The 26,477-nt window shown below is 41.5% G+C and overlaps 1 protein-coding gene across 5 annotated transcripts in view; it reads right to left on the bottom strand.

Moving 5' to 3' along the window:
* herc4 (HECT and RLD domain containing E3 ubiquitin protein ligase 4) overlaps positions 1–26,477 on the bottom strand; it is a 120,017-nt gene that overhangs the window by 37,498 nt on the left and 56,042 nt on the right. For 3 of the 5 annotated variants that reach the window (XM_073027207.1, XM_073027208.1, XM_073027209.1), the window contains exons 11-13: positions 23,010–23,069; positions 19,860–19,971; positions 492–681 (exon numbers count right to left, since the gene is read on the bottom strand). In XM_073027207.1, coding sequence (XP_072883308.1) covers positions 492–681; positions 19,860–19,971; positions 23,010–23,069 — 362 coding nt within the window. Of the gene's footprint in view, positions 1–491; positions 682–19,859; positions 19,972–23,009; positions 23,070–26,477 lie in introns of those variants that run through there. The other 2 variants (XM_073027210.1, XR_012096095.1) reach the window with 2 other exon arrangements.

Here is a 26,477-nt window from a genome sequence, read left to right as displayed (position 1 = left end):
CCATTTAGAACAGAGATGAGGAGGGTAGGAGGGTTAACCATAGGGTAGTGAAACTGTGGAATTCATTGCCACAGATGACCATGGAGGTTAAGTCGTCAAGTGTGTTTAAAGCGGAGGGTGATAAGTTCTTGATTAGTCAGGACATCAAAGTTTATGGGGAGAAGGCAGGAGAATGGGGTAGAAAGGGATAATAAATCAACCATGATGGAATGGCAGAGCAGACTTAAGCCATTTAGCCCAATGTCTTATGGTCTTACACAACTAATAGCTTCATATTTTGATTTTAAAATATCAACACGAATGGCAAATACTAACACAAACTTAAACTGAGCAGAAGTAACAGTAACATTTCTGTGCCATTAACAATGAAACAATTTTCCTGTACTTCAGGAATGTAAAAATGAAGCAAACATTTCAAAACAGAATATGAGCAATTCTTGTCCAGATATTTATTTCTCTGAATTCCCAATAATTTTATAAAATGTATTTACCAAGCACTTTCAGTGGCATTTTTTCCAATTTTATAATAGCCATTGCGAATGGAATAGCTAATGTCACATAATTGTTGACGTCATTCATGGGAGGGCACTCTGGAAGAGTAATGTAGATCCTCAAGGCTTCTATATCAGGTGGGGATTTGGAAAGATTTGGAATTAAATTTTTCTCCATGCTAGCTGCAATCTAGAGACAAAAGACACATAGATCAACACTTGGAAACAAAATTAATTTAGAAACACAGTCTCATTATTAAATCTTCTTTGAAGTTATGTGTTTACAAAAATCAGATAAATCTATGAGGATAAATCTTACAAGGTCAGTATGGAACCATTTTGACTAAGGCGACTGTTGCTTTAACTCAAATTGGAACATTAATTCTTGTAATGATAAATTGCCATTTCCCATACTTTAAAAGAATAATCTCAGCTCCCCACACTCTTTGTTCCAATTAATTCTTAATTTCTAGTAATTCCACAACCATATGTGAAGTTTGGGTCTGCATATTTCTGCAGGAATTCCTCAGGGTAGTATCCTATGCTGACCATCTTTAGCTACTTCATCAATGATCTTCCTTTATTTGCATGGTGGAAAGTAAGGTTGTTTGTTAAAGATTGCATAATGTTTAGCATTAAAGAATCCTCAGATAATGAAGCAGTCCAGTTCCAAACCTGGCAATATCCTGCCTGATAGGTAGCAAATAATGTCCCTGCCACACAAGTGTCAGGCAATTACAATAACCAACAAGAGAAACTCCAACAGTTAACTCTAACATTACCATCACCAAAACCCCATCATCAATATCCTGGGGTGGTTTGCCATTTACCAGAAATTAAAATGAAGTAACCATGTACAGAATAAGGCTGCAAGAACAGGTAAGAGGCGAGGAATCCTGCAGCAAGTACTGTAACTCACTTGATTCCCCAAACCTGTCCAACATCTACTGGGGGAGAGGTCTGTGCCAGGTACCCAGCACAGTAGCATTTTCAATAACTTTCTTTCTCTATACACAATGCTATAATAAACCCTTTTAGCGCCAACTCCATAAGCATTTTAGTTCCCAGCAACAGACCTTAAGTACTAGGTACAAGTAATTTGTCACCATGAGTTTTATGTTATGTTATTGAAGCACACACTCAGTGACCACTTTATTAGGTACCTCCTGTACCCCATCCACTTTAAGGTTCAAAGGTGCTCTTCTGCACACCACTGTTGTAGTGTGGTTATTTAAGTTGCTGTAATTTTCCTATCAGCCTGAACCAATCAGGCCATTTTCTGACCTGTCTCATTAACAATGTATCTTCACTCACAGAACTGCCACTCACTGGATGTTTTTTGTTCATCACACCATTCTCTGTAATCTCTAGAGATTGTTGGGCATGAAAATCCTAGATCAGCAGTTTCTGAGATATTCAAACTACCCTGTCTGGTATCAACAATCACTTCATAGTCAAAGGCACTTTAATCACATTTTTTCTGCATTCTGAAATCTGGAACTGAACCTCTTCAGCATGCATGCTTTTATGTGGCAGCAACACAATGCATAAATGGCAAATAAGATATTTGCATTAACGAGGTGTGCACATATACCGTACCAAAAAAAGTAGATGAGTGCATATCAAAAGATCTGTTATGCAATAAGCATACGCAAAGATACAGGGATAATAGTGTAATGTAGGACAGTACAGACCCTTCAGCCTACAATATTGTGCCAACTCATTAACCTACTCCAAGATCAATCTAACCCTCCATCCCACATACCTCTTCATTTTTCTTTTATCCACATGCCTACCCAAGTCTTTTAAATGTCACTAAAATACCTGGCTCTCTCAGTAGCACATTCCATGCACTTACCCACTTTCTGTGCATAAACTTATCTCTATGTTGTAGGGGAAAGAATTGAGAGGGCTAATAACTAGAAAATTGGAACATGTATTCTGCTAAGCCTAGGAGTAGAGAAATGAAATGCAGCAGCAACACCAGTTTTCAGGAACTTCATTAATTATATAATACTGTGTGTGTTCATTGTTGTAAGTCATAATTATCATTTTTAAAACCAGGACCCAAGTCTTTTTGTACCCATTACTCTATTATCAAAATAAAGTTTTACAGGGTGCACTATCTCAGTGACACTGTTCTCCCTAGCCATGAACATGCTCACTAAGTCTGCTGAACCAGAGTGCAGAGGGTCCAGAATGAATTCCACTCAACTGCAACAACCCATCAGGGCATTCATGGATGACCTCACAGTCACCACAGAATCAGTCACCGGCTGCCGGTGGATTCTGCAGGGGCTCAAAAAGCTGGTGGAGTGGGCCCGGATGCGTTTCAAACCAGCCAAATCAAGATCGATGGTGCTGAACAAAGGGAAGGTGGAGAACAAGTTTCAGTTCAGCATCGCAAGCACAGCCATACCAACCATCACAGAAAAGCCAGTCAAGAGCTTAGGTAAGGCTTTTGACAGTTCTTTAAGGGACACGACATCCATTCAGGTGACCTGCACTGAGTTGGACAGCTGGTTGAAATCTGTGGACAAGTCTGGCCTACCTGGGAAGTTTAAAGCCTGAGTGTATCAGCATGGCATTCTTCCCAGAATCCTATGGCCCCTCCTTGTCTATGCAGTTCCAATCTCGACAGTTGAAACCTTAGAGAGGAGGGTTAGCAACCACCTCAGGAGATGGCTGGGACTGCCAAAGAGCCTGAGCAGCATTGCACCCTATGGATGCCACAACAAACTGCAACTGCCCTTCAAATGCTAAGGCATTTGATAAGGTACCCCATGCAAGGCTCATTGAGGCATGGGATCCAAGGGGACATTGCTTTGTGAATCCAGAACTGGCTTGCCCACAGAAAGCAAAGAGTGGTTGTAGACGGGTCAGATTCTGCATGGAGGTCAGTCACCAGTGGAGTGCCTCAGGAATCTGTTCTGGGACCCTTACTCTTCGTGATTTTTATAAATGACCTAGATGATGGGTTAGTAAGTTTGCTGATGACAAAGGTTGGAGGTGTTGTGGATAGTGTGGAGGGCTGTCAGAAGTAACAACGGGACATTGATAGGATGCAAAACTGGGCTGAGAAGTGGAAGATGGAGTTCAATCCAGACAAGTGTGAAGTGGTTCATTTTGGTAGGTCAAATACGATGGCAGAATATAGTATTAATGGTAAGACTCTTGGCAGTGTGGAGGATCAGAGGGCTCTTGGGTTCCGAGTCCATAGGACACTCAAAGCAGCTGCGCAGGTTGACTCTATGGTTAAGAAGGTGTATGGTATATTGGCTTCATCAATCGTGGAATTGAATTTAGGAGCCGAGAGGTAACGTTGCAGCTACATAGGACCCTGGTCAGACTGCTGAGTTCTGGTTGCCTAACTACAGGAAGGATGTGGAAGCCATAGAAAGGGTGCAGAGGAGATCTACAAGGATGCTACCTGGATTGGGAAGCATGCCTTTGAGAATAGGTTGAGTGAACTTGGCCTCTTCTTCTTGGAGTGATGGAGGATGAGAGGTGACCTGACAGGGGTGTATAAGATGATGAGAGGCATTGATCGTGTGGATAATCAGAGGCTTTTTCCCAGGGCTGAAATGGTTGCCACAAGAGGACACAGGTTTAAGTTGCTGGGGGGTAGGTACAGAGGAGACATCAGGGGTAAGTTTTTTACTCAGTGAGTCGTGAGTGCATGGAATGGGCTGCCGGCAACGGTGATGGAGGCGGATATGATTGGATCTTTTAAGAGACTTTTGGATAGGTACATGGAGCTTAGAAAAATAGAGGGCTATGGGTAAGCCTAGTAATTTCTAAGGCAGGGACATTTTGGTACAACTTTGTGGGCTGAAGGGCCTGTATTGTGCTGTAAGTTTTCTGTTTCTAAATCCTTGGAGGAAGAATTCAAGGTAACAAGAGCCAGAGAAGTGGTACAGTATAGGGACTCAAGTGATCCAAAGGTGGCTAGAGCAGGGATCCAAGTGAGGACTGGCAGGAAGTGGAGGGCAGAGGAAGCTGTTCAGGAAGGAGAGGCAAGGCTGTATCACAGAAGGCTGGTGGAAGTGGTCACCCGAAGCTGAGCTAGGCTAGGATCCTTTCCAACTCCCCAAATGGACACCATCAGAGGGAAGGAAAGGCGTTGCCTAGTTCAGGAGGAGGTAAGAGCAGTAGTGGAGGAGACGAGAACCTGCAAGGCGGTGGGAATGAAGCAACAGGGAGCTTGGATACGATGGCAGAATGCAGTTGGGAGGCAAGTGACCTGGGCTGATCTCTGGAAAGCCGAACCACACTGCATCCAATTTCTCATCCAGGCAGTGGGTTTCCAAGCCCATCAAACTTGCACACATGGGGCAACCCTGGAGCACATCCTCAGTGCTGCACGAGGGCACTTGGTGAAGGACGGTACCAATGGAGGCATGATCAAGTCCTGAAGACCATTGCTGAAGCCAACAGCGCAGGAGTTGAGTGGGCGAAGCGGTCCCGACCCTCCAAGCAGACCATTGCCTTTGTCAGAGCTGGGAAGCAGCTAATACCTGCCAAAAGAACATCTGCAGGCATCCTGACCTCTGCAAGGGACTGGCAGCTGTTGGTGGACCTCAAACTGCAGCTGAAGTTCCCCAACCATATTGCAGCCACCACCCTGTGACCAGACATTGTCCTTCTGTCTGAGTCTACTAAGCAAGTGGAGCTGCTGGAGCTGACAGTCCCATGGGAAGATCGCATGGAAGAGGCTTTTGAAAGGAAGCTCTCCAAGTACACAGGACTGGTCAGCAATTGTCAGCAGGCTGGATGGAGAGCGAGGTGTCTCCCAGTGGAGGCTGGATGTAGGGGATTCGCAGCCTGTTCCTTAGCCAGAGCCTTCAGCAATTTGGGCATCGAAGGAGAGAGCAAGTGGAGAGCCATCTGCAGTACCACCGCTGCGGCAGAGAGGGCCTCAGGATGGCTGTGGCTCAAAAGAGGGGAGCCATGGAGTCATAAGTAGCTAGCCATCTGGACACAAGCTGAGGTCTGATCAGCCCCAGTTGGGTCACCTGGAGGAGGGTGCATGATGTTGAAAGACCCGAAACACCCGATTATTCCAGGAACATCACTGAAGATGTGTCCAGAGGCATCAGTAGATGTATGTACACAGCTTACTAGCAATTTCGTCAACTGAGAATGTAAAGGCTGTACCAAATTCATGCTCAGGTACATCAGCTTTTGTTTCCTGGTTTTTAATAAATCACCCATTACTTCAAACACCAACTCTGTGTGTCCTTTTAGTTTGCTCCTGCACTGACATCTCCCAATGATCTTAAAAGCATGTCCCCTCATATTCCCTATTGCAACCCTGGGGAAAAAAGTGGTGGCTGTCTACTGTCTGTGCCCCACAACCTTTACACTTATGTAGTGAAACTAGGTAACAATGCCCAGTGAGAGGGAACAATTAAAAGGTTTCCATTTTCTTCAGAAAAGAGCTAAATTTTACCTGTCACCCTAGTGTTTAAATGGTTCCTTGACTAGCGCAAGGAAATTTATCATATTAGCTATTCAGAATATACAAATACAAAATGTAAAATGACAGATGAGACTTTTACTGAGTGGCCATACTCCAGGTACAGGCTCAAATAAATTGGTGACCACCAGAAGGGAGTTAGCAATCCCTGCAGGGCACTCCTGTGGCCATTACCCTTGATAACAGATTGGCCCCGAGATACTTTTTATCTTCTCCAGGGCATAGCAACTGGCTCTACGGCAGAGACGGAAACAGTACAATCAGACAGGAAACAAGTGATAGTATGATAAAAAGGCAGAAGATTTTATGCCTGCAGAACAGTTAGCAGGATCATGTGTTGCCTTCCCAGTTCCAGTATCAAGGACATCCCTGAACAGCTACAAAAAATTCTTGAGAGGTCATTGTACATATTTGTACAGATGACAAGGGTAGAACCTGCAGAATGAGTTATAGGGAATTAGGTAAGAATAAGACTTTTAGGGTAGCGATCTCCAAATGCCTCCTGATGTCACTGGCTAGTGAGGTCAGAAATAGGATAGGCCAGATGAATGTGCAGCTGAGGAATTGGTGCAGTGGGCAGAAATTCAAGTTTTTGTACTACTGGGATCTCTTCTGTACAAGAGGAACAGGGTGCACTTGAATCAGAGAGGGTCCAATATCTTTATGGAAAATTGATAATGCTACATGGGAGGGTTTAGATTGGCAGGAGGGACTCTGAGCAGGAGTATATCATAGGATAAAGCAGTAGCCAGTGACAACATGGGTAGAAATCATGGTATCCAGGGCCACAGTAAAGGTAAGGAAAGGAAATCCCAGTTAAACTAGTTATTTCAATGTAATGCAGACAAATTCAGAACATGGATTGGCTCTGAACACTGGCTGAGAGAAATGCAGTTCAATGTTCTAGAAGACAGATGTTACAGGTGTGACAGACATACAGGTAAGCAGAGAAGGGATGTAGTCTTTTTGATAAGGGAGTACATACAGTGTGTGTTGGCGCATGGCCAAGCTGTTAAAGTGTACGTCTAGTTGTCTGAAGGTCGCTAGTTCGAGCCTTGGCTGAGGCTTGTGTGTGCGTCCTTGAGCAAGGCACTTAACCACACATTGCTCTGCGACGACAGTGGTGCCAAGCTCTATGGGTCCTAATACCCTTCCCTTGGACAACATTGGTGGCTTGGAGAGGGGAGACTTGCAACTGCCGGTCTTCCATAAAGGCTTGCGCCCTGGAAACTTTCCAAGGTGCAAATCCATGGACTATCGAGACTAATGGAGGCCTACTACATACAGTATGTTCTATATTATATTCTATATTCTATATAGAATCTAATATTCTATATTAGAGATTTTAAAGACATGTTCAGATATGCACATGAATGTGAGGAAAATGGAAGGATATAAGCATTGTACAGATAGGAATTATTAGCTTACTAATTTAATTACTGATTTAATTGGTTTGGTTCAACATTGTGGTCCAAAGCCTCTGCTTCTGTGATGTACTGTCCTAAGTTCTGTAACAGCAGTACTTAGATTCTTACAAGTATCATCCAGTGGGGCCATATGGGTAGTGCTTAGAAACAGGAAGGGGAGGGTCAGAAACCACCACCCCCACACCAACTAGTTAATGGGTACTTGAGAAGCAGATGGATAGAGAAGTTGCTTAAATTTCCAAGAATAACAGGGTTGTATTAATGGGAGATTTTAATATCCCCAGCATTGACTGGGCCACCCAGAGTGTTAAGGGACTGGACAGGGTGGAATATGTGAAATATATCCAGCAAAGTTTCTTAGTTAATAATACCTACTTAGGTGGTTTCAATACTGGAGTTCCTCTTAGGAAATAAGGTAGGGCAAGTAACTGAAGTGGTAGACAGGGAGCCCTTTGGCTCTAATAACTATTAGTTCATTAGTGACCATAGTGATAGAAAAGGATAAGAGAGGTCCACAGGTTAGGGCTTAAATTAGAGTAGGGCTAGTTATCGGCAAATTGGCCAGTACCTAGCAAAGTCAATTGGGTGAGCTTGTTTGAAAATAAGGAAACAAATGGCAAGTGAGTGACTGTTAAGAGTGGGATATCAAGATTCTAGGAGCAGCATGTTCCTGTTAGGTTAAAGGGCAAGTCTGCAAAGTTTAGTGATACTTGGCTGATGAGAAACATTGAGGCTCTGGTCAAGGAAAGCAAAGGAGAATATACTGGGTTTAGGAAGTGGGGGACAAGTAAATCCCTAGTTATCTATAAGATTTAGATTACTCTTAAGAGGAAAATCAGGAAGGCAAAGACAGGGTACGAGATAGAGATGGTAGATAAGGTTAAGGGCAATCCCATGAAGTTTTATAGTTTATATTAAGCGTAAAAGATTAGTAAAGGGAGAGTAGACACTTCAGAGATCTGCAGAACCATCTAGGTCTTGAGAATACACTGCAAGCTATGGGTGGGATCTTCAATGACTATTTCTCTTAGCTGTTAACTGAGAATAATGGTTGCTCAAGAGATAAGATAAAGAAATGGAGATGTTTTGGAGGACATTCATATTACCATCGAAGTGGTATGTACCACCTTACAGTGAGTGCATAATGTGGATAAATCCCAGGGTCTGACTAAGTGCATGCTTAGACTTTGTGGGAAGCTAGAGAGGAAATTGCAAAGGCTCTTGCATACATATTCACTAAATTATTAGCCACTGGTGAAATTTCTGAGAACTGGAAAATGGACATTGTTGTTTCCATTTGAGAACCATAGCAGGTAGAAACCAAGCTAGTACAAGTCATCAGTAATGGGAAAGTTACTGGAAGGCTTTCTGAGGGACAGAATCTACCAGCAACTAGACAGATAAAAGTCTTAATAAGAGGAGACTGTGTGTGGAAAGTTGTGTTTGTCAGACGCTTTAGAGTATTTTGAAGAGGTAGCCAAAAGTGTAGATGAGGGTAGGGCAGTGAATGTGTCCATTTGGACTTTAGCAAGCCCTTCAACAAGGTCCACATGGTATCTTGGCTTGGAAGGTTAGGCCCCAAGGAATCCAGAGACAGCACGTTAAGCGAAATAAAAATTGACTCAGGAGGTAAGGAGCAGAGAGTAGGGTTTGAATGTTGTTTCTTGGAATGGAGGCTAATGGCAAGTGGTGTACTGCGAGGGTTGAAATCCTTGTTATTCGGTCTTTATATAAATAATTTGGATGCAAACACATTAAGATTGATCAGTACGTTGAAAATGACAGTATCTGGATGTGTGGTTGACAGTAAAATTATTATAGATTGTAAGAGGATCTTAATCACTTAGGAAGTGGGCCATGGAACAGTAAATTGATTTTAATACAGGCAAGTGCAAAATGATGCATTATGGAAAGTCAACCCAGCAAAGGACTTATACTATGAATGATAGGACGGAGAATGAAATGGGTCAGGGACTTGTAAGTACAAGTGCATAGTTCGTTGAAAGCAGTATCACAGGTAGACAGGATGGTGAGAAAGGTGTTTAGTATGTCGGCCTTCATTGGTCAGGGTAATGAGTATAGGAGCTGGAACATTATATTGCAGCTGAGTAAGCTTTTAGTGAGGCCACACTTGGAGCACTATGTAGTTTTGATCACCCTGTAATAGAAAAGATAAGGTTAAAATGGAGAGTGCACAAAAGACTTACAACGATGTTACCAGGTCAAGAGGACCTGGGTTACAGGGCGAGGTTGGCTAGGCTAATTCTTAATTCCTTGGAATACAAGAGGGTGAGGGATGACCTTATGGAAGTCTTTAAAATAATAGGAGGTATAGATGAGGTGGATAGCAAGTCTTTTCCCTATTCAAAAACAAGGTTTAGAGCGAGTGGAAAAGATTTAAAAAGAACCTGAGGGGTAGTTTTTTCGACAAAGAATGGTGAGTATATGGAACATGCTGCCAGGGGAAGGGGTTGAGGCAGGTACAATAATAGTTAAGATGCACTTCATTAGGTACCTAGATGGGCTTCTCATGGGATATGGGGCAAACACAATAAACTGGGACTAGCTGCGTGGACACTATAGTCAGCATAGATTCATTGGGCCAAAGGGCCTGTATCTCTGCTGTATCCTCTACGACTTTATAAATCCTAACCTATAATTACTATAGCAGTTGATTCTATGCTAGGCTGTCAAAATTGTCAAGAGGCTTAAGAATTTCTGTGTACTTATCAAGAAGTACCTGAAACCTTCCTATCTTGCTCAGGGGTGTTTCACTCCATTGAAATGAACAAGGTTTAGTCTAATCTGGCACAGGCTCCAAATCTAGAGATCTGTGTAAAATACATAGGAAACTAAAGGACTTTGGTGGACTCCAAATGCGCTCCAAGTAAGTTCATTCACTTTGGCAGGCTTCAGATGGCTAATTTGTTTTCACTGACTAAACAGTTACCACATCTGTTTCTGAGTCTTTGAGTAGACTGGAAACATTGCCACTCCATTGGAAATTGCTGTTGCCTTCATCCTGAAGTTCCCACTACCAATTTCCTTAGACAACAGTACAAATGACAATTGCTTGGCAGCTCCAATAAACCGACTTACACTTTTCTAACTCTGTAACATCTTGAAAATGAAACAAGAGGCTTAGTGTTCAATCTTCAGAGAAAAGCTCTGAGCCAGGTTGAAAAGGTTGGGTACAGGATGAAGTGAGGTGATGGGGTCCTGGGCCCAAGAGTGAGAAATGAACCAATGTTCTTAACATCACAGGTAACATTTACAAGTCATAAATCGTACAGAGATACATCACTAAGCCAGAGTCTTTTGCCTATTGAGTCTGCAGCAACCAATCATCCATTTTATATTAAACCTATATTAGTTACAATGTTATTTCCCCTACATTCTCAATTCCCACTACTCACCTACAAACAAGGGACAATTTACAGTGGTCAATTGACCAAATGGCTTCATGGCTGTGGACTCATCTTTGTGAACTTCATTTCTGTAAGTTCTTTTATTTTATGCACAATTTATTTTTTCCCTATACATTGGGTGTTTGATGGGCTTTTTCTTGGAATAGGTCCATTTGGGTTTCTTTGTTTTGTGACTGCCTACAAGGAGACAAATCTCAAGGTTGCACATAGTGTTGTTACGCCTGTGGCCCCCTCCTTTTTGAGAATCGCAGGATTGCTATTGATTCGGGTCAGGAGACCCAGGAAATGAGAGAGAGACACACAGATTTCTCAATGTTTGGAATGTGTCCTGGGTCTCCGAGAGACAAAGCCAAGGATAACGGCCATTATCTCTTGGAGACGGAATTGTGTATTGAGTACTGTACGATTCATCGAAGCCCCAGGCAATGAACCGGGGGGGGGGGGGGGGTGGTGGTGGAGGGCTGGCATCATTCCACCCTGATTGACATCTGAGACCCTGTGAGTCAGGATAAAAGAGGGTCTGTGGGAACAGCCCCACACACGCACCAGGAGAAACGCTAGAAGTTCTGTGACAGCGTTTAATAGCAATAGCCGGTGGAGGGCCCACGTGTGTCCTTTCCCGTTGCCCCGGGATTGAGGCCCTACCACGGAAGGCGGCTTAGCTAAGGAAGAGATCACCACCGACGCCATTTCGAAGGATCGACATCATAAAACGGAAAACCGGGCAAGTTCTAAAAACATCGTCTCTCTCTCCAACCAAAAGCTGCAGCTTGAATGAACTAAAGTGACTTTTATATTTCCATCGGACAATACATTATCCCCTAGACAACGATAGAGCTATTTCTTATTGATTATTATTATACCCGCGCTTTTAGATTTAGTATTGACGACGTTTATTATATGTATGTTTGCATTGACATTATTTTTGTGTATTTTTATCAATAAATACCGTTAAAAATAGTACCATCAGACTTCAACGGACCTCTCTATCTTTGCTGGTAAGTGACCCAGTTACAGGGTACGTAACAGTGTACACAATTTGATAATAAATGTACTTTCAATTTAGGCCTATGAAACTGGCAGGCAGCAGTTCTATTAGCTGTATTATTTGCTGCCCTCAAGAGTGAATTAAGGAACCATAAAAAACTCTCCATTACCTTGAATCACACTAGCAAGATCTGACTGGGTAAAAAAAAAGAGGACCATCCATCTATACACCAGTGCCTCTGTCAAACACTCAGAAGTGAAACACCTTCAGATGCTTTACAAGCAACACTTCACTCATAATAAGGCCAGAAGAGAGGTATTTTCTGAAGACTGCAGCATTTAATTCCATTCTGAACTTCCAATATAATGAAGCAGACCATAAAAGGAATTAAAACTGTCATACAGGTCTTGGACAGAATATACCTACACATATTGTATTAAATTATGGGCTTCATAGGAAGCACAAATGGGACTACATAACATCATCAAAAAAAAGAGGGAAGGGTCATTAATCACATTATAGCCATGTTGTTGCACTAATGCTCCAGTTTATAATTATCTTAATATCCAAAAATCTCTGATGCAAGACAATGTCAGACTGTGTGCAGTTCTGCTACCAAGCAGGCCAGAAAGATATTAAACTAGAAAGAGTACAGAAAAGATACAATTGCATGTTGCCTGGACTGCTGGACTAACTTACAAAGAGCAATTGGATAGGCTGGGACAGCTTTCCCTCGAGTGAAGGAAGCTGAGGAATGACCTTAAAGGTTTATAAAATCATTAAGTTAGGATGTGTCAGGATGATTTACGATATAGACAATAAAATGAAACAAACATCAGGCTAATAGCAAATTTAAGGTTTATAGTCCGGTTACTAACTGACACGAATTTTAAAAAAAATACAAAAAAAGGTCAAGCAAAGTGCATGAGTTTAGATTAGAAAACATACAGCACAATACAGGCTCTTCGGCCCACAAAGCTGTACTGAACATGTCCTTACCTTAAAACTACCTAGGCTTTGCCCATAGCCCTCTATTTTTCTAACCTCTTAAAAGACCTTATCATTTCCGCCTCCACAGCTGGAAGCCCATTCCACACACTCACCACTCTCTGCGTAAAAAACTTACCCTTGACATCTCCTCTGTACCTACTTCCAAGCACCTTAAAACTATGCCCTCTTGTGCTAGCTACTCATTATCTCATACACCTCTATCAGGTCACCTCTCATCCTCCGTCACACCAAAGAGAAAAGGTCGAGTTTACTCAACCTATTCTCATAAGGCATGCTCCCCTGCACCATTTCTATGGTTTCCCTGTCCTTCCCGCAGTGAGGCAACCAGAATTGAGCACAGTACTCCAAGTGGGTCTGACCAGGGTCCTATATAGCTGCAACATTACCTCTCATCTCTTAAACTCAATCCCACCATTGAAGGCCAATGCACCGTATGCCATGTTGCATTAATTAAAATCAATTTACAACCTTTATTTAAATCAAATCGACCGAGCCTAACCTTGAGAAAAATTAAATCCCATTTTGGCTTAAACCAGTTATTTAACAGAAGTTTATTATGTTTGCCTTATGAATTTTTTTTAATTTATAAAAGGGAAAGAGAAATTAATTTCAAGAAAGGTAAGCGAAGCTTAACTACCAGTTTTTTTCCAAGAAAGGTTGGTTAAAAATTTCATTTTCTACTCAAAAGAGCATTAACAATTATTTTTGGATTATTATATCTACAACTCACTGATTGTGAGCTGTAGATATAATAACTGAGACCTAAGAATTATTTCAAGGGTTTCTTCATGGCAAAAGGTAGAGAAAGGCTGTTATAGACCAACCAATAGCCAGTGCTATTTAGAAGAACGAATTTGTAGAGAGATTGCACTGTTGCAAGAAACAAAATCTAAGAAAGATAGCACCAGCCGTTTTTGTAGACCCAGGCAACTTCTTCCAGTTCGTCCACAAAACAGCTTTTTCAGCTTCTTTCTTTTCTTATGTCTTTCCTTTTCAAGGTGGTTAGGGTTCTGTCGGAGTCTGCATTCTACAGTTCAAACTATGGTTCTTTGCAAACAGTATATGGGATTCCCATATGCAGGTAAATTATGAAAATCAGGTTGGTGCTGGATCTGAAGAGGGGGAATTTGTAGAATGTTACAAGGTGGTTTTTTAGAGTAGCTAGGAGATCAGCTGTTCTGGATTGGATGTTCTGCAATGAACCAGAATTGATTAGACAGCTTAAGGTAAAGGAACCCTTAGGGGCTAGTGATGATAGAATTCACTCTTCACTTTGAGAAGGACAAGCAAAAGTCAGATACATCTGTATTACAATGGAGTAAAGAAAATTAGAGGCATGAGAGAGGAGCTGGTCAAAATTAATCGGAAGGGAACACTAGCATGGATGATGACAGATTAGCCACGGCTGAAATTTCTGAGAGCAACTTGGAAGGCACAGGATATATACATCCTAAAGTAGTAGTATTCTAAAGATAGGATCACACAAACGTGGCTGACAAGAAAAGTCAAAGCTAACATAAAAACCAAAGACAGTGCATGTAATAGAGCAAAAATTAGTGGGAAGTTAGAGGATTGGGAAGCTTTTAAAAACCAACAGAAGACAACTAAAAGGTCAATAGGAAGGAAAAGCTGAAATATGAAGGTATGGTAAAGAATGGAAAATTCCAATTGCCACACCAGTCTTCAAGAGGGGAGAGAGGCAGAAGAAAGAAAATTAGAGGCCAGTTAGTCTGACCTCAGGGGTTGGGAAGATGTTGGAATTGATTGTTAAGAATAGGGTCTTAGGGTACTTGAAGGAACATGATAAAAAGGCCATAGTCAGCATGGTTTCCTTAAAGGAAAATCTTGCTTGACAAATCTGTTGGAACTCTGAATAAATAACAAGCAGGACAGACAAATGAGAACTGAAATATGTTGTGGACTTGGATTTCAGAAGGTCTTTGACAAAGTGACACACGCAAGACAGCTTAACAAGAGCCCATGGTATTACAGCAAAAATTCTAGCATGGATAAAGCAGTAACACACACAAAATGCTGGAGGAAAAAAGTACAGTCGATGTTTCAGGCCGAAACCCTTCAGCAGTACTCTTTTCCAGGGATGCCTACCTTGAAGTAGTTTAAATCTTCCCTTCAATGGGAGTTCAGTGAAACCCTCTCTCACTGCTCCCCTTCTGTGATCCCTGCTGCTCTTTTCTGCTGAGGTCCTTCAGCATTCTGTGTGTGTTGCTTGGATTTCCAGCATCTGCAGATTTTCTCTTGCTTATTAATGGATAAAGTAGTGGCTGATTGGCAGGAGGCAAAGAGTGGGAATAAAGGGAGCCCCTTCTTTTCATGTTGTATGTCAAAGACTTGGATGACGGAATTGACAGCTTTGTGGCCAAGTTTGTGGATCATACAAAGATAGGTTCAGAATAGGTAGTTTTGAGAATATAGAGAAGCTACAGAAGAACTTAGAGAGATTAGGAGAATGGGTAAAGAAGTGGTAGATGGAATACAATGCTGTTAAGTGTATGGTCATGTACTTTGGCAAAAGAAATATAAGCGTAGCCTATTTTCTAAATGGAGAGAAAATACAAGAATCTGAGATGCATAAGGACTTGGGAGTCCTTATGTAGGATTCCCTAAAGGTTAATTGGCAGGTTGAGTTGGTGATGTGGAAGGCAAATGCGATGTTAGCATTCATTTCAGGAGGACTAGAATATTTAATGCAAGGATGTAATATTGAGGCTTTATAAAGCATTGGTGAAGCTTCACTTGGAGTATTGAGAGCACTTTTGGGCCCCTCATCTAAGAAAGGATGTGGTGACATCAGGGAGGGTTCAAAGGAGGTTCACAAAAGATTCTGGCATTGAAAGGCTTGTGATATGAAGAGCGTTTGATGGCTTTGGGCTTGTACTCACTATAATTCAGGAGAATGAGAGGTGACCTCATTCAGCTGGTGAAAGGCCTTGATAGTGGATGTGGAAAGGTGGTTTGCTATGGTGGGGGACTCAGGACCAGAGGACACCATCTCAGAATAGAGATTCTAAGACACCATCTTAGAATGGAGATAAGGAGGAATTTCCTTAACTAGAGAGTGCTGTATTTGTAGAATTCATTGCCACAAGCAGCTTGGAGGCCAAGTCATTGGGTATATTTAAGACAGGGGTTGATAGGTTCTTGATTAGTCTGGGCATGAAGGGATACGGGGAGAAGGCAAGAGATTGGGGCTGAGAGGGAAAATGGATCAGCCATCATGAAATGGTGCAGCAGACCAAATGACCTAATTCTGACCATATATCTTATGGTCTCCTTGAAACCAATGCAGAGCTGAAGAACCAAAAGGGCAATTAGCATATCACAAACACAAGAGATTCTGCAGATACTGGAAATCCAGAGCCACACACACAAAATGCTACAGGAACTTGACAAATCAGGCAGCATCATTGGAGGGAAATAAACAGATGATGTTTCGGACTGAGTCACTTCATCAGGACTAGGAAGGAAGCCAGAAAAAGGCAGGTGGACAGGAAGGAGTACAAACTAGATGATAGGTGAGGCCAGCTGATGAGGAAGGCTAGGAGGTGCAATTAATTAAGCTGGGAGGAGACAGATGGAAGAAGAAAACAGCTGAAGAAGGAATTGGATAGGAAAGGACAATTGACCATGGAAGAAAGGGAAAGAGGTGCACTTTAAGGAGCTGATGGGCAAATAAGTAGTGATGAGAGGGGAACCAGTATGAGGAATGGAAAAATAGTAAGGGGAGGCAGGAGAAATGAACAGAAATTAGAGAAATTGATGTTCATGCCATCAGGTTGGAGGCTACCCCAGGTGGGATATGAGGGTTTGCTCCTCCAACGTGATAGTGGCTTCATCATGGCTGTAGAGGAGGCCATGTACCAACATGTCAAAGTGTCGAAGTTGAAGTGAAATGGGTGGCCATGGCAGATGGAACAAAGGTGCTTAAGAAAGCATTTCCTCAGTCTATGTTGGGTCTTACTGACGTACAGGTGCCCGCACTGGGAGCATGGATACTGTAGATTGTCCCAAAAGACACTCAGGTGAAGTGTTGCCTAACTTAGAAGGACTGTTGGTGCCTTCAGTGGTGGTGAGAGAGAAGATATAGGGGCCGGTGTAGCACTTCCAGGGATAAGCATCAGGAGTGAGATCAGTAGGGAAGGACAAGTGGACATGTAGAGACCAATCCTTATGGAAATAAGAGGTTGTGGGGAAGGGATAGATGTGTTTAGTGGTAGGATTTTGTTGTAGATGGTGAAAATTTTGCAGAATGAAGTGCTGGATCATTCTCCTAATGACGCTTGAGGGGTGGCATGCAACGATAAAGAAAACATGATCCGTTATGGTGGCGGAAGGATGGGGTGAGGACAGATGTGCGGGAAAAGGAGGAGATGCAGGTCAGGACAGCGTCAATGGTGTTAGAAGGGAGGCACCATTCTGGGAAGTGTAAGGTATCTCAGATGTTATGGAATGGAAAGCCTCAATTTCAGAACACACATGGCAGAGATGGAGAAGCTAAGAAAAGGGTATAGCATTTTTAAGTGACATGATAGGATGAGGTATAATCAAGATACCCAAGTCAGTAGGTTTATAAAAGATATAATGGATAGTTTGTCTTCACAGATAGACAGCAAGATCAAGTGGAAAGATTTAGGAGGGAGGTGGTGGAGGGGAACTGGTTAGGTCTGTTATCCAGATTGAAACGGAGAGCTTTAAGGCCTTTTTGATGGGGGTTAGAAGTGTATAGGGACTGGACATCCATATTTTAAATGAACTGAGCAAGGCCAGGGAACACATGATCATGAGCATGTGAAGTATCACAGACATAGATGGGAAGAACTGAACCAAGGAGTATAAAATGGAGTTGATGTGTGCGGGCACGAAGTTAGTGGGGAAGGAGCAAACAATGGGCCTACTCAGATAGTCACAAAGTTTGTCAGTCTTGGATAAGAGGTAGAAATAAGCAGTGCGGAGTAAGGGAACTATGGTTGGTAGCAGTGAATGGGAGATCTCTAAAGTTGAGAAGGTTGGTGATGAAGTGCGGAGGACAATGGCTTGATGCTCCTTAGAGGGATCTTGTTGTAAAGATAAGTAAGGGCGCCAGGTCTTAACAAGGTAAAGAATAGTCCACCAGACTACAACAGCACCCACCTAGTCTGTGGGTTTGATGGTGAGGCTGGGATTGCTGTAAGGAGAGTGAAGTGTTCAGAAAGCATGAGGTTCAAATAGGAGAGAGGAGTGAAGTTGAGATGGATGATGTCCCATCGGCAGTTAAAGATGCAAAGATCCAGATCAGGCTGAAGACCATCTAGTCATCAGTAGAGGGTAGGAATCCTTGCCAAAGAAGTAGGCTTGGAGGCAGAGGTAATGGAAGAAGAGCTCAGTGTCATGAAAGGCACAGAATGCACTTTGTGCAAGTGTAGGGGCACAAAGATAAGGCTGCTGCTGTGGACAGAACACTGCTTCAGAGAGGGGAAAGCAAAGACATGGCAGGGATTAGAGCTAGGTCAGGAGAGGTAAGATTGGTATGGTTCAGGGAAAGTGGGTGAGAGGAAGATGAAGACTCAGGGCAATGAAATGGGGACAAGGGGCAACAGGTGACTGAGGGACCTGGGTTTGGTGAGGAGTAGTGGTGAAAGAGGAGGACCCAGCAGCAGTGAAAAAAGTGGAGGTGGAGACAACAGAAGTTGAAGCTGGAGCTGGAGATTACGGGATCTGCAGTCTGAAGGTAGCCAGGCAGTGTCAAGATCAGAACCACTGAAGCAGTGGGTCCACCGTCTCAAGATGGCTGGGGCTGAGGTTCTGCTGGAGAAGGCAGAACCATGGCCTGCAGGAGGCAGAGTATGACTATGAAAGAATATTCTATTGTCCCAATAAAGTAAGAAAGATTTTAAAATGGAGTTAAAATAAACAAAAAAATCTAAAAAGGTAATAAGTAATTAAATTTAAAAGCTTTGATGGAAAATGAAAGAACTAATAAGCATCATGCTGTTTCCGCTGGAATGTTGCAGGCTGAGGGGAGATCTGATGGAAGGTTTACAAGGTTATGAGATGCATAGATAGGGTGGACAGAGTATCTGTTTCCCCAGGGTTGAAATGTCTAACACTAGAGGCAGACATTGAAGGTGAGAGGGGGTAGGTTCAAGGGGGACGTGAGGGGTAAGTTATTCTAAGTGGCAGATGCTTGGAATGGTGGTAGAAAACCGCCAATAGGAAAATAGGTATATGGGGAGAAGGTAGGAATGGGGTACTGATTGTGGATGATCAGCCATGATCACATTGAATGGTGGTGCTGGCTCGAAGGGTCAAGTGGCCTACTCCTGCACCTATTGTCTAAAACAAAAAAATTAAGAGGCTTTTAAGAGATGGTTTAAGACAGGTGCATGGATGTAAGGAAGTTTAAGGGATAAAAACATGGTGCAGGCAGTGCTCAGGTATTTTTAATTTGCTTTTTAGCTGGTTCCACACAACACTGTAGGCCCAATGGCTTGTTCCTGAGCTGTACTCTTCAAAATTCTAAAGAAGCTGTATCAGTTGCATTTAGAGCTGTTGGTTAAATGTTATCACCACTGATGCAAATCAGACTCACTGATGTTTAAATCAGGGAGAAAACAATGAACTGAGTGTTATTTAACATTTCCAATTATCACTTGCAGGATACTCAGTTAATAAGCTAAATATACAATTAATACAGGCTTTTAAAATAGAAATACAAACTTGTTTTCTTATGCTTCTGAAAAAGTGCTTTCTCTCAGCTTGGAAAATAAGACTTAGTTACATTATTCTGCAATGCAGCCAATTAGTCCATTCAGTCACAAAGACCATATTTCTCAGCTGTTAAACCAATGAAAAGTTACTCCTTTACTTCAAATTAGATACACTATTAACATGCTGTATACTTTCTAAACGCTGACAAAATGTACATTAGGTCAATTCGAAGTAGTAAAACATGACTAATGGGCAATGAGAAAGAAATACATCTGTTTTTCTTAGTTTCAACTAACATGCTGACAAAATAAAACAGTGAGCACAAAATACCTGTTGACAAATACGAGGATGATCAGACTGTATGAGTCTATGGAATAGTAATCGAGCTGCATTCATGTCAATCCCTGAGTACTTGGAACTGGTTTTATAATGATCATCATTGCTGAAACAAAAATACTATCAATTAGTTGATAGACATCCAAATGTCATGGCTTTATACTTAATTATTAGATAAATTTGATAGCTGAATTTTATTTTTTTTTCTTATCCATCCACTACTGACCATAAAAAATGCTGCACTATGCCACTCTAAAACAACTTTTAATTGTCTTATAGGTTTCAGCCAAATATTTGTTATATATAATTTCAAAATGCACCAACTTTAATGAAAATAGCTTTTTTCAGCTTGATTTTGTAGAGGTTCATTTAATGCAATACAAATTATCTAGTCAAGTATAATTTAATAAAAAATCTTGCATTTTTAATTTATGGATTGCAAATCAGGAACCCAAGAATTTTAGGAGGCACATATTCTTGGTTGCCAAAATAATTATTGCATTTGTTTATTAAAATATTTGATGCATGGATTCAGTTGCTTCTAAATGTTGACCTGTCACCAAGAAACACGACATTTAGAAGTATAAGGAGTTAATTCCTCTCTAGCAGAATAATCTAAGGTACAAGTGACAAGAGCTTAAAAAAATCCTAAAAGAAAGCACAAAGTCATGTTTTGGTATTTGTTATTTGATTTTCCTTCAAGTAGGGGCAAGGTATAATTAGGTCCCAGGTAATTGTGAAAGGACAATTGATTAAAGATATCCAATAGAAGGTTTGAATAATTTAAGGTGAAGATGTAGATATTTAACACACATTGGGGTGAAAAGTTCTATGGGTAGATGCATCACATGATTGTGGTTACATTCACTTCAATCAATACTTTGTTAAGTGGTGCAGTGAATGAACCATTTCAGCTATTAATTAATATAAAAGGAGAAAAGCAATTAAAGTAAAAATATCCCCAACTCGAAGATACCAAAGAAGGTCTAAAAGGATGATACATGACCAGTGAAAAGTCATGGAACTATTTGAGATAGAGGATAGGCCCTTTGGCCCAACTAGTCCATGCTGACCAAGATTTTCATCTATGCTAGTTCCATTTGCTCAAGTTTGGTCCATATTCCTTTAAAGTTTTCCTATCCATGTACCTGTCCAAGTGTCTTTTAAAAATGGATAATGTACCTGACTTAACCACCTCCTCTGGCAGCACATTCCATATAAAATCACCTCTAAAAAGTGTTTCAAATATTCCAATAACAGTTGCCAGACCATGAAGTTAAAATTCTAAAAAGGGTGATCTGAACCAGTTCTCTGGGGGTAAGGGGATGGAAGGAAGAAGAAATGCAAAAGATACGTGTAACATCTTGGAGAATGGGTTACAATGTCAAAATCCTTTTAAAGATTACAACTGATACTTTTAATTATTAAACATGTCAACTCTGTTTTAGCCACTTCACTTAACCATTGTGGTTTCTAAGATTATACCATGCATTATTAAGGATGAAATTTTGAAACACTTGGACGTAAATAAAATAAGGCAATTTTATTAAGGGGCGATCTTCCCTGACAAATCTGTTAGAATTCTTTGATGAGGTAAGAGGAGAATTGGTGGGTACGGTTTTTTTGGATTTTCTGAAGGCCTTTGACAAGGTGGCACAGATGAATCTGCTAAATAAGCCCACAGAGTTAGAGGCAAGGTATTTACATGAATAGAAGATTGGCTGATTGGCAGAAGTCAAAGAGTGGGGATAAAGGAGTCGCTAGTGACTACTGGAGGTCCACAGGGGCACCTTTGGGACCACAACATAATTACTTTACACATTAATTATCTGGATGAAGGAACTGATAGTACTTTGGCCAAGTTTGCAGATGATCCAAGGATAAGTGGAAGGTCAGGTAGTATCCATAAAAGTAGGGAGTCTACAGAAGAACTTGGATAGGTTGGGAGAATGGGCAAAGTGTCAGATGGAATACAGCACAGAAAAGTGTGGGATTATGAATTTTGGTAAGAAAAGTAAAGGTGCTCATTATTTTCTAAATGGAGATTCAGAAATCAGATGTGCAGAGGGAAACCCTAGTTCAGAATTCCTTTAAGATTAAATTGCAGGTTGAGTCTGTAGTAAAGAAAGCACATGCAGTGTTAATATCCAGTTCAAAGAACTAGAATACAAAAGCAAGTACTTGATTGTTTTTTGTACTGCTGAGACTTTAAGGAGTTGCTCAGACCACACTTGGACATAGTGAGCAACTTTGAGCTCCTTAACCAGAGATTAATTTGCTGGCCCTACAGAAGGTCTAGAAGAGATTCACAAGAATGATACCGGGAATGAAAGACTTAACACATGGAGGAGCATTTGGTAAACACAAGAGATTTGGCAGATGTACAATAACACATAAAATGCTGGAGGAACTCAGCAGGTCAGGCAGCATCTACGGAGAGGAATAAACAGTCAACATTTTGGGCGAGACCCTTTATCAGGACTGAAAAGGAAGGGGGGAAGAATCAGAATCTGGAGCATTTGAAGCTTTGGGCCTGCATCTGAAGTATAGAGTAATCTCATTGAAACCTACAAATACTGAAAAATACAGTGAACGTGGAGAGGATGTTTCCATAAGGAGAAGTCTGGGATCCGAAGATAATGGCTTAGAATAAAGAAATGTCTCTTTAAAACTAAGATGAGGAGGAATTTCTTCAGCTGAATGGTGATGAATCTATGGAATCCCGGAGGGCCGGTGAGGCCAAGACGGTAGGGGTGCTCAAGGCAGAAGCTGATAAATTCTTGATTGGTAAGGGGCTTAAGAGTTACGGCGACAAGGTGGGAGAATGGGGTAGAAAGAAGTCATGATTAAACTTTAAAGTATTTAAAGTTTTTTTCAGTATGGCTTGAGGTATTAAACTTCTGAAATTAGATTATACAATACTGAACATGTTTAATAATAGATTCCCACAGTACAACCTCAACATGTGTCTCATCAAATAGCAGCTGTTAAGTACTGCAAGATGAATACAAGATACATGTAGTTTCACTTAGAACACAGATGGTTTAAACACCAGTGCTCAAAGTTGTACAAATTTAACACAGCTTACATTAAAGTTGCAGTGCATTTAGAAAACTTTATTAATCTCAGTATTTATAACATTACCTATAGGCAAGAAAGCTTCCATTTAGGCAGCCCTCTGACGAGAACACAGTATCGATTTCACTATGGTGAGAAAGAGACACCACATAAGTCACAAATGTTCCAATTTAACCATAACTAAAGTATTTCTCTACTCTTCAACTGAATCTTAACATCTGCATTGAATGACATATCTCCGTATTGCACAAGGATGAAACTACATTTACTTTATGGTTAAAGTTAAATGGTAGTCACATATTTCTGTAAAACAAAATTCTGATACAACTCAAAATACAAAGAAATTCTTCAAGAATATGAGTGATATTTCTCTTATAACAATGTAATGACAATTCAAGGAATAATCTATCTTGAATAAAGGCTATTTAGCCATATTTAAGCAGTACAGAATTTTTGGAACTGGCTTATTATGTAATTATTTTTATGAGGACATTAGCTTGCCTTTGGACTTTCTCTTTATGTGTTTTTGTCCATAGTCTTTCATGAGACACCCAAGTGGTCAGCTATATTCCTGGGTACAACATATTGATGCAGTTACAAAGGCAGCACAACAGTGGCTATACTTCATTAAGAATTCCAGGAGATTTGGTATGTCACCAAAGACACTAGTAATTTTAAAAAACAGATGTACCATCGACAGCATTGTAACCGGCTGCATCAGTCTGGTATTGGGGAGAAGGGGGAGGGGCACCACACAATGGAAGTGTACTGCACAGGGTCGGAGTAAGCTGCAGAAAGTTGTAAACTCAAGTCAGCTCCATCGTGGGCACTAGCATAAAGGACATCTTCAGCAGCAATGCCTCAAAAAGGCAGCATCTTTCATTAAGAACCCCATAACCTAGGACACATCCTCTTATTGCTACCATCAGGGAGGTACATACATACACAGTGTGTGGGGTGTGTGTGTGTGTGTTATTTTGATGATGTGTTACCTCCATCAGGTAGTAGCTCCTATAAATACTATCAGATGGTGGTGTCCAGGATTGGTGCTCATGATGTATTGGGCAGAGCACATTTGTTTCTGCAGCTTCTTACAGTCCTGTGCCTTGGAATTGCTGTACCAGACTGCAATGCAGCTACTCAGGTTACTTTCTATCGTACATCATTACGAGCTCATTATGAGCATTCAATGAGCCAAACCTGTTTAACATCCCAAAAAGATTCCTGCACACTTTTGTCACTGTAACCCTCTAACTGGGCTCATTAGCTACTTCTGCTAAAAGCCACGTGACTCAGCAGTGAGAAGGCCACCTTCATTAAAATTTCATAAAAATATATGTCAAGGGTCGGTTTGACTTGGGGTTCAACCAAACAGGAATGTTGCAACGTTCCAATTAAAGAAACCTCAATTTGAGCAAATGCTGTGTAAATACTGCCCACACACAATTATCAGTCAGCAAAAAATAACAGATAGTACACTGCATAAAATTATAAACAAAGCATATTTACTAATTTCAGCTTTATCAGTTATTAAAAGGAAAAATAAATAAAGGGCCCATTATAGTTTGACCCATCTAAATGAGCACATGACCATTGGAGTTCCTCTCTTCCAAAGCTGGGTATAAGAGTATTTCACGGCACCGACCCCAAGCACAGAGCATTTTGTGTAACAGGGACTCTCCTTCCAACAGCATTCTGTGGCATCTTTCCTTCCGTCTTGCTCTGCAACTGCAGACAAAAAATCTCAAACCAAGACTACTGTCTGTCACAAATCTCTTTCCACTATGCTCTCCCTAGAACTTTCTCCAGATCTCACCATCCTGATTGCCTGACACAACATTCCCAAGTTGAACAGCAGGGCTTTTTATCTTTAGCTGAAACCAAAATATTCTACCAGCAGGACACACTGTTTTTGCCGAAAACTGTTAAAATGAAATACCTACAGCATAGCTGTAGAAATCTTAACCAGGACCTTACATCCTTCCCCCCACCAATAAAAGTCATGTCCTCATGGCTATGAAACCTTTTAAACCATTATTAACAAAACTGTATTCAAATGAATTTTGTGATTTTAGGACCCCCCCCCCCCCACCCCGAATTCAACTGTAAATGGAAGTAACACATCTCGCCATGGGAATGGACGTAACACTTTGTTTCCCAGGTGCGTCCTCTACCGGCCTACCTAGGGGTTTCCTAACTCTGAGACCTTTCCTGTCTACTACAGGATGCCTCCCCATCATGCCTTCTGATGGCTCAGGTCCCCTGCCCCATGACTGATGTAAGCTTCCTTCAGCCCAAGCAAGTGCTGCCGAATATTTCAAACCTTTGCTGGTGCTAACCAGCGAGACCTCTCCTGGAAAAGGGTGTCCTCGTTCACTCTAATAGTGTGGCAAGCACCCTTGCAGCAACTAACATCGGACTTGTCAGTAGGAAAGAGATCTTCGCACTCCAACTAACCTCAGCCAGTCTCCTTTTCCATTCCTCTGGTGTCGGTGAGTCAAAGTTGCATGACTTTGATGTCAACTTCCTTGATCCAAGAGACTACTTCTCTTCTGTTTTCCCTGGAATACTAGCCACTACCATCATTGGAAAAAGAGGGGCAATCAGAATCCTACATCTGAGGGCAACACCTCTTCCTGATGCATTCCTAACAATTACTACTATTCTGCTTGCATAGATGGCCAAAGATCTCTACAGTTCAGGCCTCACCAGCAGTCCTGCAGGTAAACGTGACTCTTCCTGATGATCAGAAGCATCCACCTAGATGGCCGAGTTGTTGGGTACTTCAGCAAATTTGCAGGTTCCCATTACTCTACTCCTCCAGGATGTAACATGACAGGTTAGGAGGAACTTGCACCTTTTCAAAAGCAGCTCTGAACACAGGGTGAATGAACAAGGTTTTCAAGTTCTCTCCACTTCTCTCCTTGCATGCTCCCACGAGCCTTCTCACAATGCAAGTATCTGTTCCTACACAAATGGAAGCTCTACCCTTTTCAACTGGATCTGGGCAGACCAACTTTTGGTCTCAGTTACTCCAAAATCTGCTTCCAAAACTCCAGTTTCAACAATAAGTAGCCATTGTATGGGTACTCAACAGTACTAAGCTCCCAAATCTCAAGGGCACCGAATGGCATCAATGGTAAATGCATCAAATACCGGTTGTAAAAGCATCTATAAAGTAAAGTAACCTGTGTCGAGTGTGGCTCTGGTATAAACACATTAAATCTATATAATATACATTAGAGCCTGATCCCACTTAACATTCAGGAATAGTGTTTTGCACTTTATTATTTCCCTTGATATATTGATTGGAATGCACCCTCTCTGAGATACCAGCCAGATACCTCTGTAGTTTTGCCTTTTTACTTCACTGTTTGATTAACTGCTGACTTGCTTTTTGAACCTCGCAATCTCGCTTGAAATGCCCACCTTCTCCACAGTGGTAACAGAAAGTACCAGTTCCCTCTCTAGTCAAGAGATCCTTTTCAGCAGCAGTCCTGTCATAAATCCTACAGGTGGGTCGGGTTTCCCAGC

Source organism: Hemitrygon akajei, chromosome 23 (genome assembly GCF_048418815.1).
Source record: "Hemitrygon akajei chromosome 23, sHemAka1.3, whole genome shotgun sequence".
Taxonomy (NCBI): Eukaryota; Metazoa; Chordata; class Chondrichthyes; order Myliobatiformes; family Dasyatidae; genus Hemitrygon; species Hemitrygon akajei.
Note: the sequence above shows the minus strand (reverse complement) of the source record. Positions and strands in the feature narration are given on the sequence as shown.